General features: G+C 43.5%; 1 protein-coding gene across 1 annotated transcript in view; it reads left to right on the forward strand.

Moving 5' to 3' along the window:
* RNF38 (ring finger protein 38) overlaps nucleotides 1-19,207 on the forward strand; it is a 416,254-nt gene that overhangs the window by 228,982 nt on the left and 168,065 nt on the right. Inside the window, exon 2 of the mRNA XM_040361749.1 lies at nucleotides 13,105-13,175. Coding sequence (XP_040217683.1) covers nucleotides 13,105-13,175 — 71 coding nt within the window. The remainder of the gene's footprint in view (nucleotides 1-13,104; nucleotides 13,176-19,207) is intronic.

The following is a 19,207-nucleotide window of genomic DNA, read 5'->3' on the forward strand; positions in this document are numbered from 1 at the left end:
AGTTTCTCTCATTCAGACTTTAGCGGGGTCAAACTATGGCCAGCAGGAGTAGAAAATGTCCTGGCGTCAGTGGTAGTAAACAATACTCCTTCATTGGTCTTAGTGGGAGTAGTAGTATCCTGTTGTTGGTATCAGTGGAAGGAATAGTGTCCCATCATTGGTATTAGAGGGGAGAATAGTGTGCCATCATTGGTGTTAGTGGGAGGAATAGTGCCTCATCATTTGTATTAGTGGGAGGAATAGTGCCCCATAATTGGTATTAATGGGAGAAATAGTACCCTGTCATGATTGTCTGTGGGAGAATTAGTCCCCCATCACTGGAGTCTGTAAGAGGAATGGTGTCAAGGGAAAAGCGCCCTGTCCCGACGAGCTCACGCGCAGAAGTGAACTCATACGTGAGCAGCGCCCGCATATGAAAGTGGTGTTTAAACCACACATGTGATGTATCGCCGCGATCGTCAGAGCGAGAGCAATAATTCTAGACCTCCTCTGTAACTCAAAAGATGCAACCTGTAGAATTTTTTAAATGTCGCCTATTGAGATTTTTAAGGATAAAAGTTTGACGCCATTCCACGAGCTGGTGCAATTTTGAAGCGTGACATGTTGGGTATCAATTTACTCGGCGTAACATTATCTTTCATAATTAAAAAAAAATGAGCTAACTTTACTGTTGTCTTATATTTTAATTAAAAAAAGTGATTTTTTTTTTCAAAAAAACAGCGCTTGTAAGACCGCTGTGCAAATACGGTGTGACAAAAAGTATTGCAATGACAGTCATTTTATTCTCTAGGGTGTTAGGAAAAAAAATGAATCATGTTTGGGGGTTCAAAGTAATTTTCTAGCAAAAAAACGTGATTTTACCTTGTAAACGTGATTCTGAAAAACAGGCTCAGTGGCTAAAGAAGTGACCAGAAGGTGAGACATTTTTGTTCTATTTTTTTGGGGGTATTTAACTGTGTTTGGGGGATGGGGATCTACAAAACACAGGGCATAAACACAGATGCAAAATCAAAATACAAGGTTTGTTTTAAACTTGACTTCCAATAAAGTTTCCCAAACAAGGACTTGTGGCATATCATTTTGCTGAAGTGGCATGTTCAAAGTGTAAATTATTTTACACACTATGGTAAATATTACTCTCTGTGATAGAGAGTTGTTTAAATGGTAAGTAACAGTTACAGGAAGGTGTTCAATGTCAATGAATAAACCTGATTAAAATCTTGTTCCCAAACCGTATCTGTTTTAACTTTTCCTATGTATATGCACAAAATAGTGATGGCTTATATATTTTTATATATATATAAAAAAAAAAAAAAAAAAATATATATATATATATATATATATATATATATATATATATATATATATATATATATATATATATATATATATATAGCACATCTACCCCTTTTATGAAGGCAGGCTGTCACAGTTTTTTTTGTGGTGCTGCCACTTATTTATTTTTTTTGTTGTTTTTGTTATTTACATTAGAAGTACACTCTTTCAGAGAAAATGCATTTATATTAACTGTTTATTTGTATTTTTGTGACCAAAAATTTCCTTTCCTATTAAAAAAAAAAGTAACAGAACTTGAATGAATGCTTGAGATACCCAACTACAAGTCTGCATTCAGGTCATACATCTGGGTGCGTGCTTTACACAACCCCCTGGTGCACATCCACGTACAGTCACATGTTCTACCTATATGGGTGCCTGGGAAAGTGGTATACGGGCTCTTGGCTTTATATAGCCCCCTAAGGCTATATACAGGGGCCCTATGTATGCCTAGGCAGTGCCCAAATTTTTTTTACTTTTGACGTCAATTTCTCCTGAAAAATAGCAATGCACTTTATAACATAAAAGTGTCTCTAGCCATACTTGTGCCTACAGCCTCATAGCTGTATATCTGCAGTGTAAAATCTAAGGCACTGTGGCCATGGCTGTAAGTCTCAGGAGATTTAAAGCAAGATTTAGTGATAGCACTACTGTCCTACATACTGTTGCTGCTAGAGAGAAAGCTGCAGTGTATCTCCCAGCTTCTGTATTATCCACTCTGTTTTCTGCACCTCTTCTTGAATACTTTTCCACCAGTTATTAAAACAGTAATTAATTTACCAGTCATGGGGGGGGGCAGCCCTTACATGAATGCACTATCATTGACTTAGCTGCATTACTTTGTGTCTTTTTTTATCTGCCCGGAGTTCGGCTTTAAGTCGCATTTGCTGACCATGTCGAGTTTAACAACTACTGAGCACGAATTCGTTGACATAACAGAAACACTGCTACAGTTGTTGAATCTAATTATTATCCAGCTGTTTTTTCAATTTCAAGATTCAGTGTTAGACTAGAAGGCACAATACAACATTATAATTTCAGGGGTGTAGTTTCCTAAGTCTGCCTTGTCTGCAGTGTGATGTGGAGAGATGAATACACTCAACAGCAGTGTCCCTGAACTTGTATCCAAACACTGGCAACCATACAGCTGAGCTCTGTAATCAAGCTTTTCCCTGTGGCATTACTTTGTTTAATGCATCTTACTAAATTATTTCTGTCCATGCCAGCATGAAATTAATGATGGCAAATAAGCATTTTTGTTTTTGAGTATGGTTGCCTTTTATATTTCAACAACTAGGGAAGTGTTTTAGGCTTAAGGATCCCCTGACGATCATAAATTATATTCAGTATTTACTTGCAGTTATTTAAGTTCAGCTTTTTGACAATTATATGAAAGTTTTCTTAAATTTTCTCCACAGAATAGCAAAATTAAATTAGACAACCAGGGCCTAATTTGTGCAAAGAGTACATGGTCCAGGCCTTGGGTGGCCATATCTAAACTGACCTATACTATTCATCTTACCAACCCATCAAATGGTACCTTCTCACATCACCAGACCACCAGTAGATGCCTGATTCGAAGTCTCTGTCTGTGTTCAATCTTCCTATATACAATTACATTATTCTTTTCTTGATTGGCTAAGGCCAGCGAATAGAAAAAACAATTCAGCTAATAGGAAAAAGAGGAATAAAGGACTGCAAAGTGAAAAGAGGTAAGGACATTTTTGCCCCGCGTGCTTGGATTGTGGAGAGCTGTCTCATGAGAAAGAAAACTGTAAGTATTAGGCCTCGTACACACAATAGGTTAACCAGAGGACAACGGTCTGATGGACCGTTTTCATCGGTCAAAACCGATCGTATGTGGGCCCCATAGGTTATTTAACCATTGGTTAAAAAAAAGCCAACTTGCTTTAAATTTAACCAATGGATTCCTAACCGATGGGAAAAAAACGATCGTTAGTAGGCACAGCCATCGGTTAAAAATCCATGCATGCTCAGAATCAAGTCGACGCATGCTTGGAATCATTGAACTTTGTTTTTTTCAGCACCTTGTTGTGTTTTACGTCACCGCGTTCTGACACGATCGGTTTTTTAACTGATGGCGTGTAGGCGCGACGGACCATCAGACAGCTTCATCGGTTAACCGATGAAAGCGGTCCATTCTCATCGGATGGACTGATCGTGTGTACGAGGCTTTACACTAGACTTTATACAAAGGTACAGTTAGATGGGATAGCAAGAGAAAAGGCATGGATCACTTTACGCCAGGTAATAAGTTGCCTATTACTCACCGGATCTTATTTTTATTTTAAAGCCCATCTCCAGACATGTGACTGGAACTACCAAGATCCAGTGGCCTGTGGGTATATTGCATAAAGCTATCTCTGGTCTCTTCTGTTGTGTCCAAACTTCTAATGAAGCCTGCTAATAGTAACCATTGAAGTCCTCTATGATCTCAGTAATAGCAGAAATCTCCAGACTACTCTGAATGATGGGCACTATGGTGCATACCTTGTGTTCATCAAGTTACATACCAAGTTTTATCTGTACCACCTACAAGCCCTACAGTTCCGCCATTGACCTTTGGAATGTTATGGATGAAACGTATACCTGTAAAGAGACATCACATGTGCCTGCTCACTAGCTATTTAGGAACTTATTTTAATGAGGATGTAAGCACATATGCATACATTATAGAATCATAAAGAGAGATGGGAAAAAATAAATTATTCGTTTATATTTATTGTTAAAGCGAACCTTAAAGATGGTCATAGATGTATCGAAATCTGGCTGGTTTAGCAAGAGCGGCCGAATTTCGACCCATCTATGGTCATTCATGCTAGATAGAGGTCGATCTACCTATTGGCTTTTCTTGAATGGGAATGTTGGAAAATCACCACTTAATCAGCGCATGCAGTTAATCAGGTGAAGTGTTGATCAGTGTCCTGAGGAGTCCTTCTATCAGAATACAATAGCGCATCAGGGAGGATTCCTTTATCCGCCTCAATTGTGGGGGAATCCATGTGTTTATTTTATCTATCTATGGCCAGCCTAAGTCTGAAAGTACACATACAAGTCCCAAGACATTGGGGCCCTCAACATAGTCAAAAATTCAATAGATTATGCAAAAAAATAAAAAATAACGGCACGGCTCTCTCAATGGACGGCACGCTGTCTATTGAGAGCGCCGGGTGCACGTGCCGGTGCCATCACTGTTTCACTTAAGCAAATATCTCCTAAGCGGTGGACGTTTAGGAGATATTTACTGTACCTACAGGTAAGCCCTATTATAGGCTTACCTGTAGGTATAAATCAAGAAAAAACGGAAAATTGTATACTCACCTTTCCGTAATTTTCCTTTCCTGACGCATCTTCATGGCAGCACACACACTGGGTTGTGACTCCGCCTCCACAACCTGACAGGATTGGTTAGCTATAAATTTGAAGGGGAGACGCCCTGCACCATTCTCTGTATATATCATCACTAAACAAAACAGTTGGGTGGGCATCTGTGTGCTGCCATGAAGATGCGTCAGGAAAGGAAAATTACGGAAAGGTGAGTATACAATTTTCCGTTTTCCTGACGCATTCATGGCAGCACACACACTGGGAAATAACTCGCCAGTCGGGAGGGTGCAAGAAAACAGTAATATTTATTCTTTATAGCGCTGAGAAATTGGTTCCAACAACAGATCTGCCGAAGTCGGCAGTATCCAGGTGAGCAGAATTCACTCTGTAGTGAGAAATGAAGGTGTGTCGGGAAGACCAAGTTGTTGCTCTGCATATGGTCTCTGGTGAAATCCGCAATATGCTGCCCATGAAGTGGCCACTGCCTCTATCGAATGAGCCCTAATGCCCTCCGGAGCCGTAAGTTTCTGGATGGAATAGGTCTCCCTGATAGCTTTAACTAAGCCAGAGGAAATGGTATGGGAGGTAGCTGCCTGACCTAGTCTGTTCCCGTGTGGGATAATCAGGAGAGAATCCTTCCTCCTCAGGTGAGATGTAGCTGTGAGGTAGCTGGAGATGGTAGACTTGACATTCAAGGCATGGGTCTCACCCCTCCCATTAGAAAAAGATGGAAGAACGATGTCCTGGATATGATGAAAGGAGGAAGCTACCTCTGGACTAAATTGGTCTGAAGGCTTCAGTACCACTCTGCCAGGAAGAACATTAAATAGGGATCCGTAGCCGAAGGGTTTGATTCTCCGACACCCCTCTAGCTGAGGTAAGGAAAGCCATCTTCAGAGTCGGGTTCCACAGTGAGATTAAGTTGAACGGAAAAGGGTGCATTGGACAGGGCCTCGAGTACCTCTGGTAGGTCCCATGTTGGAAAGACTGTCCTCTCAGGTGCCTGATCTTTACGTAGGCTCTGAGGAATTGAGTGACCAGAGGATGAAGAACCCAACTAGCACCCGTTTTGGCTGAACGGGCGGATAATTGCACCCTCAGGGTACCCGAGCTCAGCCCTTGTTAAGTCCTGACTGGAGAAATTCAAGAATTTGAGATGGTTCTGTGAGATAGGATTCCAATCTCTTCCTGCGACATCGACACGAACCTCTCCCCGATCCTAGTGTAGGTGACATTAGTGGAGTTCTCTTGAGCTTGCATTAGGGCCGATCTTATTCCCCGAGAGCATCCTTGCCCCCTTAACCTATCCTCCTCAACTTCCAGGCTGCCAGATGCAGCTTCTCTGGACTAGATGGAGGAATTGCCCTTGATATAGGAGATCCCTGGTTACTGGAAGATGAATTGGCGGCTGCGTACTGAGTTGTAGCAGGGTCGTAACCCATGGCCTCCTTGGCCGGAACGGAATTACTGCAAAACCATTGCTGAGGACCTCCGAAGTCGGGACAGGGGTCTCGTGATTAGAGGAGCTGGAGGGAAAATGTACCCCAGCTCGAAGTTCCATGGGTGGACTAGGCATTCTGCTCCTTCCACTAGTGGAAAGTGGGCTCTGGACCGGAACCCCCGGAACTTGAAGTCTTCCGGCGTGGCCGCTAGGTCGATTTCTGGTACTCCCCAACTTTCGTAATGATGGAGAGTACCTGTTGGTTCAGGGACCACTCAATGCTTAAAGTGTCTCTCAGCTTAGGTAGTCGGCCAACAAATTCTGTGCTGCCGAGACATACACTGCCCTCAGATCTAGCAGGTGCACTTGTGCCCACTACAACATGGGGCGAACTTCCTCCAGAAGCGTCCGACTCCTGGTGCCTCCCTGTCTCTAGATATATGGCACCGTCACCTAGTTGTCCATCCTGATAAGGACACTCCTCTCCTCTTAGAAGAGTCGCAAAGGTCCTGAGGACTTGAGAGGCTGCCCTGAGCTTTAAAATATTTGACCCTATGCCCTGGGTTCGAAAGTGCCACTGGCCTTGAGCTACCTGGTCCGGATAATGTGCTCTCCATTCCTGCTGGCTGGCATCCGATGCTGCTGCTTCTGGACTTGGGGGAACTATCGGTCTGAACATTCCGAGGTTGGACGGATGCGTCCGCTGCCACACTGATTGCTTTACCCAACTGGGAATGTAAATGGTCTGGAGCATTGACGTTTCACTCCACTGCCTTAAAAAGGAGTCTTGTAAGACCCGCCTGCCAATGGGACCACTGTACTACGGGTATGGTCACAGACATGGACCCCAAAATACTGAGGAAGGTTCTGGCCTGTAGGCGTCTGGATGATAGCAGATTCTGCATCTTCTGTCCTAAGGGCTTCAGCCTCTCTTGAGGGAATTGTACCTGGTTCAGCCTGGTAGTCAATTCTGCTCCTAGAAAACCATGGTTTACGCTGGGCTGGGGACTGCCCCCCTTTTCTTTCCAAGTTGACTAGCCAACCGAAGTCCTGCAGGACCGTGAGCAATATCTTCCAATGATGACTTAGTCAGTGTCCCTTGATTTTCCGCCAGGAGCAGGATGTCATCCAAATAATGATGCACCCGCAACCCCTTCTCCCTGAGAAGTGCAATCAGGGGTAAGAGAACTTTGGGGAATGTTCTGAGTGCCGAGGAGATGCCGAATGGGAGGCACCGAAAATGGAAATGAGACTGATTAATAGAGAACCAAAGGAACTCCTGGAAGGCGGGATGAATCGGGATGTGAAGGCTTTCCACCTTCCATTTTGATCTTCTTGTTGAGCCTACCTAGGTCCAGGACTGGACGCAGGTCCCCTGTTTCCTTTTCTTTTTTTTTTTTGAAATAAGGAGGAATAAAACTCCCTCCCCTTTGGTGCGGGGGTACTTCTATTATTGCCCCCTTTGTGACAGTTCTGTTACATATTGTAGAGGTAACCTTCTTTTGTCTGGGGAAGACGGTACTCTGGTAGGCTGGAATGTGTTCTCCGGCAATGTGCCCCTGAACCTCCGTCTGTGACCGGTCTTGGTAGTGGACAGTGTCCATGGATCTATTATATGACTTGATCATATTTGAATGAATCCCTTGAGCCTGGCGCCCACCTGATTAGGTGGGCGGGCGAACCCTCAAAGGGACTTCTGCTGTTCCCCAGATGTGATGGCCTTGGCTTTCTGTACCCTCGAGAAGGAGGGTCGAGTATTCCTCTGGTCCCTCTAGAGCTTTCTGTCGGGACGGTAGGATCCTACATCCCTGTACTTGTCAGGAAGATTACACCTGTAAATGGGGCCCCTCTGGGGCTTCGGTCTCCTATCGGAGGGAATTAGCCCAAATGTTCCTCCGGTACTTGGAGATGGCTGAGCCCAGCTTTGCGCCAAACATCTGAGCCGACATATGGAATTTGCACCAGTTCGATCCTGATGCTGCGTCCCGACTGAGGCTCCTGTCATGAAGTCACCTGCCAACTTTATTTTCTGCAGGGAAAAAATTACTTTCTCCTGGTCGGCCCCTTCTGGAATGGACTTCTCAACGTTAGCCGCCCCTGTAGTGATGGCTTTAGCTACTACAGCCGTGGTGATAGCCGGCCTACAAACACCTCCTGCTGTGGAGTAAGCTTCCCTCAGCTCTAGATCGATTTTACGACCGAGTACGTCCCAGAAGGTAACTGCGTCCTCAATCGTTAGGATAACGTGCCTAGCGAGTTGCAAAAAATGAATCAGCCGTAGGCGCGTTGTGACAGAAGCGGGAGCTGGACGCGGGCTGGCGCCCCTCTATCTCCGAGAGGGTCTCTGAAGCCTGAGCGTAACGGCCGGTGAAGCCCCTCTGGCATCCCATTCCTTCTCCTTGGTTGCTTTGTTGAAGCAAAGGCGGTAAGCCGATTATCTGGCAAGACTGGAGCCCCGCATACTCAGCAAGCGTTTGCCATGGGGCGGGTATAATAGCTCCGTTCATGGTGGGATGAAGGTGATCGTCTGCGGTGAAACCGACTATGACGGGAGCGGCTGTGACGCAAACGGCTATGCTATGAGTGATGATAGCGAGAGGCGACCTTGAGCGACTTCTGCGTGACCTGCCGGAGGCATGGCTTGATCTCCGTCTGCCGTGAACTTGCGTCTTGTGACCCGATGGGGCTACCAAAAAGTAGCGTTGGTGGTCAGGCTCTCTTTTGTCTCTTCTCTACTTACCACCTACTGGACGGCCTCTATACCTAGTAGTTAATGGTGGTCTGCGAGGGCAGTGACCCCCATGAGAAGATAGAAGAGAGACAGCCCAGAAAAAATAGGGAGAGGAGAGAAAGGGCGAGACGTTAAATATGCCCCCCCCCCCCCAATGAATTTTACTTATTTATTAAGTATTAGAAAGTTATATTATTATTCTTTTTTTTTTTTTTTTTTTTAATAATTAATTATATATATTTTTTCCCCTTCATACATATAAACTTCCCTTTATTTATTTAGGCTGTAAAATACATTTGGGCCAGCTGGGCTGGGACATCAGTGTACCAACCTTTACTATTCTTCACTCTGGCAAGGCAGAGCAGCAAAACGACAGCTTCCAGTCACCGCCGTAGGACTAAGTTTTTTTTTTTTTTTTTTTATTCGCCGCTGCCGTCGCGGCACGGATGACGCGTTTGCGCATGCGCGGAAGCGTCCCGCTCGTCCGGCGCCATCTTGGAAGAGGGCAGAGGGGACAGGCGGCGTCATCGTTGTGCTGCGCGCATGCGCAGACCGGCGTGGAGGACGCGGTGGTGATGACACAATATGGGGGTGCCAGAGGAACCACAAGACTCAGCGAGAGCTGATGCAAAAAGGTACCGGATATGAACAAACACTGTATGGCAGAAGTAACATAAGTGGTGGTGACCCAGACAGTATGGGGGTGCCACAGCACACCGCCGAGAGAGTTGATCCAACACAAAGATACCAATATAAATAACCTTGATGGTAAATGCTTTACAAGGCTCGGCGAGAGCTGATGCAAAAAGGTACCAGATATAAATACAAACACTGGATGGCAGAAGTAAACATAGTGGGGGTGACCCAGACAGTATGGGGGTGCCATAGCACACTGCCGCAATATGAATTGATGGTAAATGCTTTAGAAAACAATACATTCATGACAGTACATAATGGAGAGGAAGAGGAGGAAAGTGGGGGTCACTGCGAGAATTTAAGCTTCTTTAAAGCTTGCTACAAATGTGCCAGATATTTCCATGAGCCCCTGAGACCACCAGAGCGGGGTTCCCACCATAAAGCTCATTTAGAGACTGTACAGGAGGGACTTCCAAACAGGAGAGGCATGAACCTGCTGGGGCGATTGTGGTAAGAGGCATTACTTGCGTGTCCGTCCAATCCGTCAGGTGAGGATAAAAAAGAGAATGGTGCAGGGCGTCTCCCCTTCAAATTTATAGCTAACCAATCCTGTCAGGTTGTGGAGGCGGAGTCACAACCCAGTGTGTGTGCTGCCATGAATGCGTCAGGAAAGGACTTTACCACCACTTCAAAGATATCAAGCTTTCTGTTACCTATCCAGAAGGCTGAACAGATAAGGGAGATAAAACCTGATGATATCAAACAACATCTATCTAGGCTATATCTGACCATGAAATGTTAGGTAACAATTTTTTCATGTATTTTTTCACAATGAAATATTTTTTGCGCAATTTACCGCATTTATATGTCACTCATAAGACTTTTCATTTTTGCTTTGATCAGAAGGAATAGCCAGGGTCACTTTGGGAAGCAGAATTGTATTCTTTTGTGCAAAGGGTTGTAAACTAGCTAAGTGTGTTGTAGTAAAAGTCTGTGACATTCACAAATGTCGCTCAACATAATGTTCAGGTTTCAGATGATTGTCCAGCAAACTCTATTCTGAAGGAAAGGTCATAGTTATGCTTTGCTTAGTATTCTGTGTAGTGGGCCCTTGTGTAGAGGTTAAACAGATGTTCTAAGAAGTGTTGCACACATGATTTATTCCAGGGATAATCTAATGCTATGGCTTTGCCTGAGACATAGTCCCCAGTGGAAATGAGTGTGAGTGTCAAAGGAAATTGATAGTTATTTCCACTGAGCGTTGACACATGTCAGCCTGCTATAGCCTGGCCATCACTATAAAAGCCTGAAAAAATATATATATATATTTTGTTGTTATATTTGAAAACATTTTGAACTATCCATATCCGCATTTGTACTGCATATGTCCTCCTATACTACATGTCATGCATGAATGAGATTTATAAAATACAGGAATTGATACGGGAGCATCTAATGTAAAATCTAGCCATAAAATATCAAGGTCAGCTTATCTGGGAGCCTTCCCTCCCCAAATAAAACAACACTAATTAACGGCTTAAAAAAAAAACCATAATACCTACCCCAGACCCAGATGTTTTTTAATGGGCTAATGCATCACTGATGCCTCCTAGGGAGCCGAGTAACTAAGCACAGTGCATTCTTGTTGGATATATTTTAGCCTTTAATTAGTGTTTATATGGTGGTGGGGGATCTCCAATAAGTGGAAATTTAACATATACTTTTCAAACATGAGAAACATATAAAGTAGAACTGATCCCCAAAAACTTCACTTACCTTCCCTTATCCTTTTTATAAACACGGACATAAGAGTCTTGAAAGAGTTCTTAGTTCTCGGGCCTGTGCAGACTCTAGCATTGTCTTCCATCCACTAGTAGCCAGTTTAGGTTTACATGTAGTGGACTCATCTCATGTACCCCTAGATATCAATAGAGATCTGTACAGATAAACAAGACAGAAAGGGTGGGATGATCACCAGTGCCGGATTACCAAATAGAATAGCCAGCAGCCTATGGGGCCCTGTGACAATGGATAAAAATAATATTTATTTGATCTTGAAAAAAAAATTACAATGAAGCTTTGCTGATAAAGTGACATTTTTTATCCAGATGTATCAGTTGGGATAGAAAAAATAGCCTTCTTTCTGTAAGAGAACAGAATTGGAAAATGTAAAAAATACATGGACACAGATTCACCCTATTCATTAATATTTATTTTGAAAGGTAAACATACACTTTGCTAAGTCAAAATGCTCTACTTCTTTAGTAAATCAACATCAATGCCTAAAATGTTTAGGTCACACTTACTGTAGGTTAATACGAATATATCTACCCAGTGATGGCACTTTCAGGCATGGGGACCAGCGGTGGCTATGGAGCTCTTGGTGTGTATTTCCCCCCTACCTTCTTATAATTAACATCACCCCCCTCCTTTTTTTTTTTCTTCTTTCCTTCCATTACGTATATACAAACTCCTATCTCATCACAAGACTTTTCCCCTTATTATCCTCTTTGGGGGTCTCTATCTCAAATCTATTCCTCCAAAGAGGTTTTTCGGAAATAAAAGCCCAGATATGGTGATATTCAAAATCTATTCCTATGTTTCTTTGTTGTATGATACATAGTATTTTCACGTTATATATTATACAGTACCATTTTCCAATGTGTGCAGGTGCTTTCCAGTCTTTATGGGTCAGCTGAATCAGGCCGTATGATTATTTTTTTGATTATCTTGTAAGTCGACATATGAGCACGTGCATGTTGGGTATACCTGATGTTTTAAAATGTGTTTCGGCTGTAATTATATCTGTCAGGATTAAATTTGTACGAAATATATACTGTGGCTTTATATGTATACATCTGTCAAAAGAAAGAATTAATAATAATACAAATATATAATTTTCCTTTGTTACATTATACGAAATTCAGCTAGGATACATTACCTATAATGCCGCTTACACACGATCGGAAATTCTGACAACAAAACCTTGGATTTTTTTCCAACGGAATGTTGGCTCAAACTTGTGTTGCATACACACGGTCACACAAATTCAGAAATTCCGAACGTCAAGAACGTGATCACCTACAACACTACGACGAGCCGAGAAAAAAGAAGTTCAATGATTCAGAGCATGCGTCAAATTGATTCCGAGCATGGGTAGGATTTTTGTTCGTCGGAATTGCATCCAGAACTTTTGTTTTTGGAAAATTTGAGAACCAGCTCTTAAATGTTTGTTGTCGGAAATTCCAACGGCAAATGTCCGATGGAGCCTAAAAACGGTTGGAATTTCCGACAAAAAGCTTACATCGAACATTTGTTGTCGGAATTTCCGATCATGTGTACGCGGCATTAGTGTAATATTTATATCTATTTATATCTAAAGTACTGTCCATGTTTACTTTGGGGCAGTTTCACCTTCACTTCCTGTTTTGGTGAACATAAAGAAAGAAAGGGCAAACATACCTAATAGGCAGACGTTGGGAAACAAAGTGTAAAGTTCGATCTGGGATCGTGGTATTGGCACATTATATTCTTGCTGGTTAGTGGTATATGTGGTTTCACTACTGATTTGTTGCAAGGAATGATAAATCTCCTTTCTTGTTTTCTTGTGCAGGTCATTTGGGCCCCACATTTCAGTGTCAGCCAGTACATCAAGACCACATATGCAATGATGACAGCGAAAAGGTATGGGTGCCCTTAAAAGCTCATAAATAGCATGACAACCTTTCACACGTTAAAAAGAAATTCAATAATTGCTCATTACTTAAGCAATAACACATGGCAAGAAGTGCATTAAACATTTCAGCGCTTAGGCTGGAAGTCTCAAATGCCTTAAGGAGGAAGCTTAACCTTTATTAAAGAATGTTTCTCATGAAATTCAAATATGTGTCTACCTATAACCCTGTATATCTATTGATGTGAGTATATCTGCCTGAGGATGCATGCGGTATCAGAAAGCAAACAGCAAAGGAAAATAAACGAGCAAATATGGAATGGGTGGATGCTTAAAAAGTTATCACCTTTTCTGAAGCCAAAGTTCAACAAATATATGGGCATGTCAGGGAGTTTTGTTTTGGTGTGTTGTTTCTGTCATTTGAGCTTTAAGTGTCCATTCTTTTAGGGAATACATAAAATAAAATTGTCAATAAACAGAGATCATGTTATACACAAAAAAAATAAAACAGTTTTAGGGGGGTAATTTGAGGGCTACTTGAAGACATCAGTCTAGAAGGGAAATAGAACTCTGGTGTGCCACTGCCACATTTGTAAGATAGTATTTACGGTTTACACTTCAGACTATTTAAAAGTGGTTGTATATATCTTTTTAGTATGTGTTTCTAGGAAATACCACAGCCCTATTAGGACTCCTAAACCTGTTTGCGTTGCTTTAGGTTGATGAGTAGATACAGTATGGTTGCATAAAGGTTAAGGGTTATATTGTGTATATAGCTTGGCCAAGGATGAGTGGACCTCAAAAATGTAAACATAATTAGGGCTGTGGAAAGATCAATTCCTCGATTAATCGTTAATTTTTTTAATCGATCAAAATTCTTTTGATCGGTACTAGTGGTGCAACGGATCGTAAATGATCCGTGATCTGAACCGGTCACCATATGCGGATTGGCACACCACGTGATCCGCGGAGCTCCGCTGCTGCCTCGGCCATGGGAAAGGCCGCAGCTTCGGGATAACGCCCGGAGCGTCGGCCATCTTGGTCCACTCGGTGGCGGCCTAGGTGAGCATAGAGTGGCGCGCTAACGTCATCACCCGGCCTCAACTGCTTGTTTTCGGCCGACTTCTCTGGTAAGACTAAGCAAGCACTAATCTTCCTATACAGTGGGGGAGATGTGGACCATATTACAGTGGGGAGATATCTGTGGATTACAGTGGGGAGATGTTTGTGGATATTACAGTGGGGGAGATGCCTGTGGATATTACAGTGGGGGAGATTGTGGATATTATAGTGGGGGGGGGGGGTAATTGTGGATATTACAGTGGGGGAGATGTCTGTGGATATTACAGTGGGGGTGATTGTGGATATTACAGTGGGGGAGATGTCTGTGGATATTACAGTGGGGGTGATTGTGGATATTACAGTGGAGGTGATTGTGGATATTACAGTGGAGGTGATTGTGGATATTACAGTGGGGGAGATGTCTGTGGATATTACAGTGGGGGATATGTCTGTGAATAATACAGTGGGGAGATGTCTGTGGATATTACAGTGGGGAGATGTCTGTGGATATTACAGTGGGGGAGATGTCTGTGGATATTACAGTGGGGAGATGTCTGTGGATATTACAGTGGGGAGATGTCTGTGGACATAGGTGTGCGCAGCCTGATGCATTAGGGTGTGCACCTGAAAGCTCAAAAACACAGTACAGATCTCTCACTGTGTTCATTCAGAAATGTAAGGGGACCGGCAAATGACATTACCCCTTCCCCCACTCATCCTGAAACATCATCTATGTGGGCCCACTGCAGTAGCCAATGGGAGAGGAGGGAAGCCAGCCATGCTGTGTGAGGGGACACCGGGCAGTAGGGGGAATATGCACTGCAGGGAGTGATTAGGGTGTGCCTGGGCACACCTGGCACACCCTGTGCGCACACCTATGTCTGTGGATATTACAGTGGGGGAGATGTCTGTGGATATTACAGTGGGGAATATGTCTGTGGATATTACAGTGGGGAGATGTCTGTGGATATTACAGTGGGGAAGATGTCTGTTGATATTACAGTGTGGGAGATGTCTGTGGATATTACAGTGGGGAAGATGTCTGTGGATATTACAGTGGGGAAGATGTCTGTTGATATTACAGTGCGGAGATGTCTGTGGATATTACAGTGGGGAGATGTCTGTGGATATTACAGTGGGGAAGATGTCTGTTGATATTACAGTGTGGGAGATGTCTGTGGATATTACAGTGTGGGAGATGTATGTGGATATTACAGTGGGGAGATGTCTGTGGATATTACAGTGGGGAAGATGTCTGTTGATATTACAGTGCGGAGATGTCTGTGGATATTACAGTGGGGAGATGTCTGTGGATATTACAGTGGGGAAGATGTCTGTTGATATTACAGTGCGGAGATGTCTGTGGATATTACAGTGGGGAGATGTCTGTGGATATTACAGTGGGGAGATGTCTGTGGATATTACAGTGGGGAAGATGTCTGTGGATATTACAGTGTGGGAGATGTCTGTGGATATTACAGTGGGGGAGATGTCTGTGGATATTACAGTGGGGAAGATGTCTGTTGATATTACAGTGCGGAGATGTCTGTGGATATTACAGTGGGGGAGATGTCTGTGGATATTACAGTGGGGAAGATGTCTGTTGATATTACAGTGCGGAGATGTCTGTGGATATTACAGTGGGGAGATGTCTGTGGATAATACAGTGGGGGAGATGTCTGTGGATATTACAGTGGGGAGATGTCTGTGGATATTACAGTGGGGAGAATGTCTGTGGATATTACAGTGGGGGAGATGTCTGTGGATATTACAGTGGGGACTATATATGGTGGTGATCTGAAAACTGTATGTGCGTTATAATTAATCGAAATTAGTCGATTAAAAAAAATCAATTAATCTAACACGAAAATTTTAATCAGTAGCAGCCCTAAAAAGAATATATATATATATTTTTTGTAAAATGTGCAAAGGAGATCAACTTAGTACACATAGTAATATGTGGTAATGTTTGCACTTTTGTTTTTTGTTAATAAGAGAATTGCTTATTACATATACAGGCTCTGCTTCCTGCTGTGCTTTACTGCTTCTTCTCACAATGCACTTTGTGGCTGATTTCAACAGTTGTGGACAGGTAGAGTAATTGTGGTAGAGTAATTGCACTGACCCACTATAGATAGTTCTCTTTAGTAGCCCATTTAAAAATCAAAATACCAGTAATAAAACCATAGAAGAGTAATGCCCTGTAAACACGATCGGTTCGTCTGATGAAAATGGACCGATGGATTATAATACGAACGAAAATTCTCAGATAAGATTTTCTAAAGAAATTCGACCCATGTATGGCCTGCCTAAGAGTTTTTTAAATGTAAAAGTCATAATAAAACAACTAAAATACATAAGAAAATGTAATAAAAAAAAAGTATTTCCTGTAAACACCAGTACGCCAATATAAAAGGTTTCTACAGAATCACAATCTAGGCTGCAATAATTGCAGTTATGTATGTGAGTCCCCTGTCTTGGTGTGCCTGGATCTAAAGTTCTTTTTGACTCTGTAATAACCCCCGCATTGGAATCCATGCGCCGGTGTACTGAAAGGGGCCGGACGCATAAATGGGGGCGGCGATGGATGGGGGGGCGGTGCCCATGCGCCCTTAATGGACAGGTCGCCCCTGCCTACTGCACAGAAATCAACATGCTTCCAAGTCTTATTGGCAAAGCTTATCTGCTCCCCCCCCCTCTGGTGTCACATTTGGCACCTTTCAGGGGGAGGGGGGGACAGGTACCTGTTTTTGACAGGTACCCTTCCCCACTTCTGGGAGACGGCGCTTCTGCACCGTCCCTCAGAATTTCTGCCCTCCTTCCTCCGACCCAGCCAGTTAGAAAGCGCAGCGCACTTCACTCATGTGCAGCAGGGAACCGGCAGAAGATGGCGGCGATCTGAAAATCGTCTGGGGTGCCGACATTGCGGGCTCCCTGTACAGGTAGGTGTCCATATATTAAAAGTTAGTAGCTACAGTATATGTAGCTGCTTAACACCTCCTTAATCGACCAAGCTGAGGTTACAAGCTGGTTTCTATGCAGATGTGAGACTGAGTTTGTACTCTCCACTCCAGCTTTACCAAATAAACCCCATAGCATTCCCCCCCCCCTATATGGCAGCACTCCTGTTGCTTTAGATGCAATGGACCATGAAGACAGTGGTAAATTGAACATTTATTTTAACTTCACCAAGTAATAAAAAAAATGTTATTTAAACTAACCATAGACAATAGATGTCCTACCATGACTGATGATATTAACCACTTGCTTACTGGGCACATAAACCCCCTTCGTTCCCAGGCGAAATCTCAGCGTCCGGCACTGCGTCGCTTTAACTGACAATTGCGCGGTCGTGCGACGTGGCTCCCAAACAAAATTGGCGTCCTTTTTTCCCCACAAATAGAGCTTTCTTTTGGTGGTATTTGATCACCTCTGCGGTTTTTATTTTTTGCGCTATAAACAAAAAAAGAGCAACAATTTAAAAAAAATATATTTTTTTTTTACTTGTTGCTATAATAAATATCCCAATTTTTTTTTAAAAAACTATTTTTTTTCTCAGTTAAGGCCGATACGTATTTTTCGACGTATTTTTGTAAAAAAAAAAAAAATCGCAATAAGCGACTGGTTTGCGCAAAAGTTATAGCGCCTACAAAATGGGGAACAGAATTATGATTTTTTTTATTATTTTTTTTTTTTACTAGTAATGGCGGCGATCTGCGATTTTTATTGGGACTGGGATATTGCGGCGGACGTATCGGACACTTTTGACACAAATTTGGCGCCATTCACATTTATACGGCGATCAGTGCTATAAAAATGCACGAATTACTGTATAAATGTGACTGGCAGTGAAGGGGTTAACACTAGGGGGTGAGGAAGGGGTTAACTGTGTAGCCTGGGTGTGTTATAACTGTGTGGGGGGAGGGGGGTGACTGGGGGAGGGGACCGATGCTGTGTCTCTATGTACAAGAGACACAGATCGGTCTCCTCTCCTCTGACAGCACGTGGAGCTCTGTGTTTACACACAGAGCTCCACGTCCCTGCTGTCACCTGCCGTGTCACCGACGATCGCGTGTACCCGGTGGACATCGCGGCCGCCAGGTACACGCATTGGGTCTTCGGCGATGCGTCGGGACAGTTTTTTACCCGCCGCGCGCCACCCAGTGGCGCGCGCGGGTAATGCACATAAAGGCCGTTTTTAAACGGCCACTTGGCACTTGAGAGCCGCGCTGCGGACGTATTTCGTCTATAGCGCGGATCTCAAGTGGTTAAAAGTCCACCTAAAAATGATGGGCCAGATTCACAGAAGAAGTACGCCGGAGTATCTACTGATACTCCGGCGTACTTTCAAATTTGCCGCGTCGTATCTTTAGTTTGAATCCTCAAACCAAGATACGACGGCTTCTGGCTTCAATCCGACAGTCGTACGGCTTTGTACGCCTTCGGATCGTAGGTGCAATACTTCGGCGCCCGCTGGGTGGAGTTCGCGTCGTTTTCCGCTTCGGGTATGCTAATTAGCTTTTTCCGGCGATCCACGAAGGAAGGCGCGGCCGTCACATTCTCTTACGTTGTCGCTAGTCGGCTTTTCCCGGCGTATAGTTAAAGCTGCTATTTCTTGGCCTATATTTAGACTTGCCATGTTAAAGTATGGCCGTCGTTCCCGCGTCGAATTTAAAACATTTTTTTTTTGCGTAAGTCGTCCGTGAATAGGAAAGGACGTAACTCACATCGACGTTCAAAAATTACGACGGTGCAACGTCATTTCGCGCAAAGCACGGCGGGAAATTTCAAAACGGAGCATGCGCAGTACGTTCGGCGCGGGAACGCGCCTAATTTAAATGATCCACGCCCCATTTGAATTAGGCGGGCTTGCGCCGGAGGGATTTACGCTACGCCGCCGCAACTTTACAGGCAAGTGCTTTGTGAATCAAGCACTTGCCCGTAAAACTTGCGGCGGTGTAACGTAAATGCGATACGTTAC

This window comes from Rana temporaria, chromosome 1, assembly GCF_905171775.1.
Source record: "Rana temporaria chromosome 1, aRanTem1.1, whole genome shotgun sequence".
Classification (NCBI taxonomy): domain Eukaryota; kingdom Metazoa; phylum Chordata; class Amphibia; order Anura; family Ranidae; genus Rana; species Rana temporaria.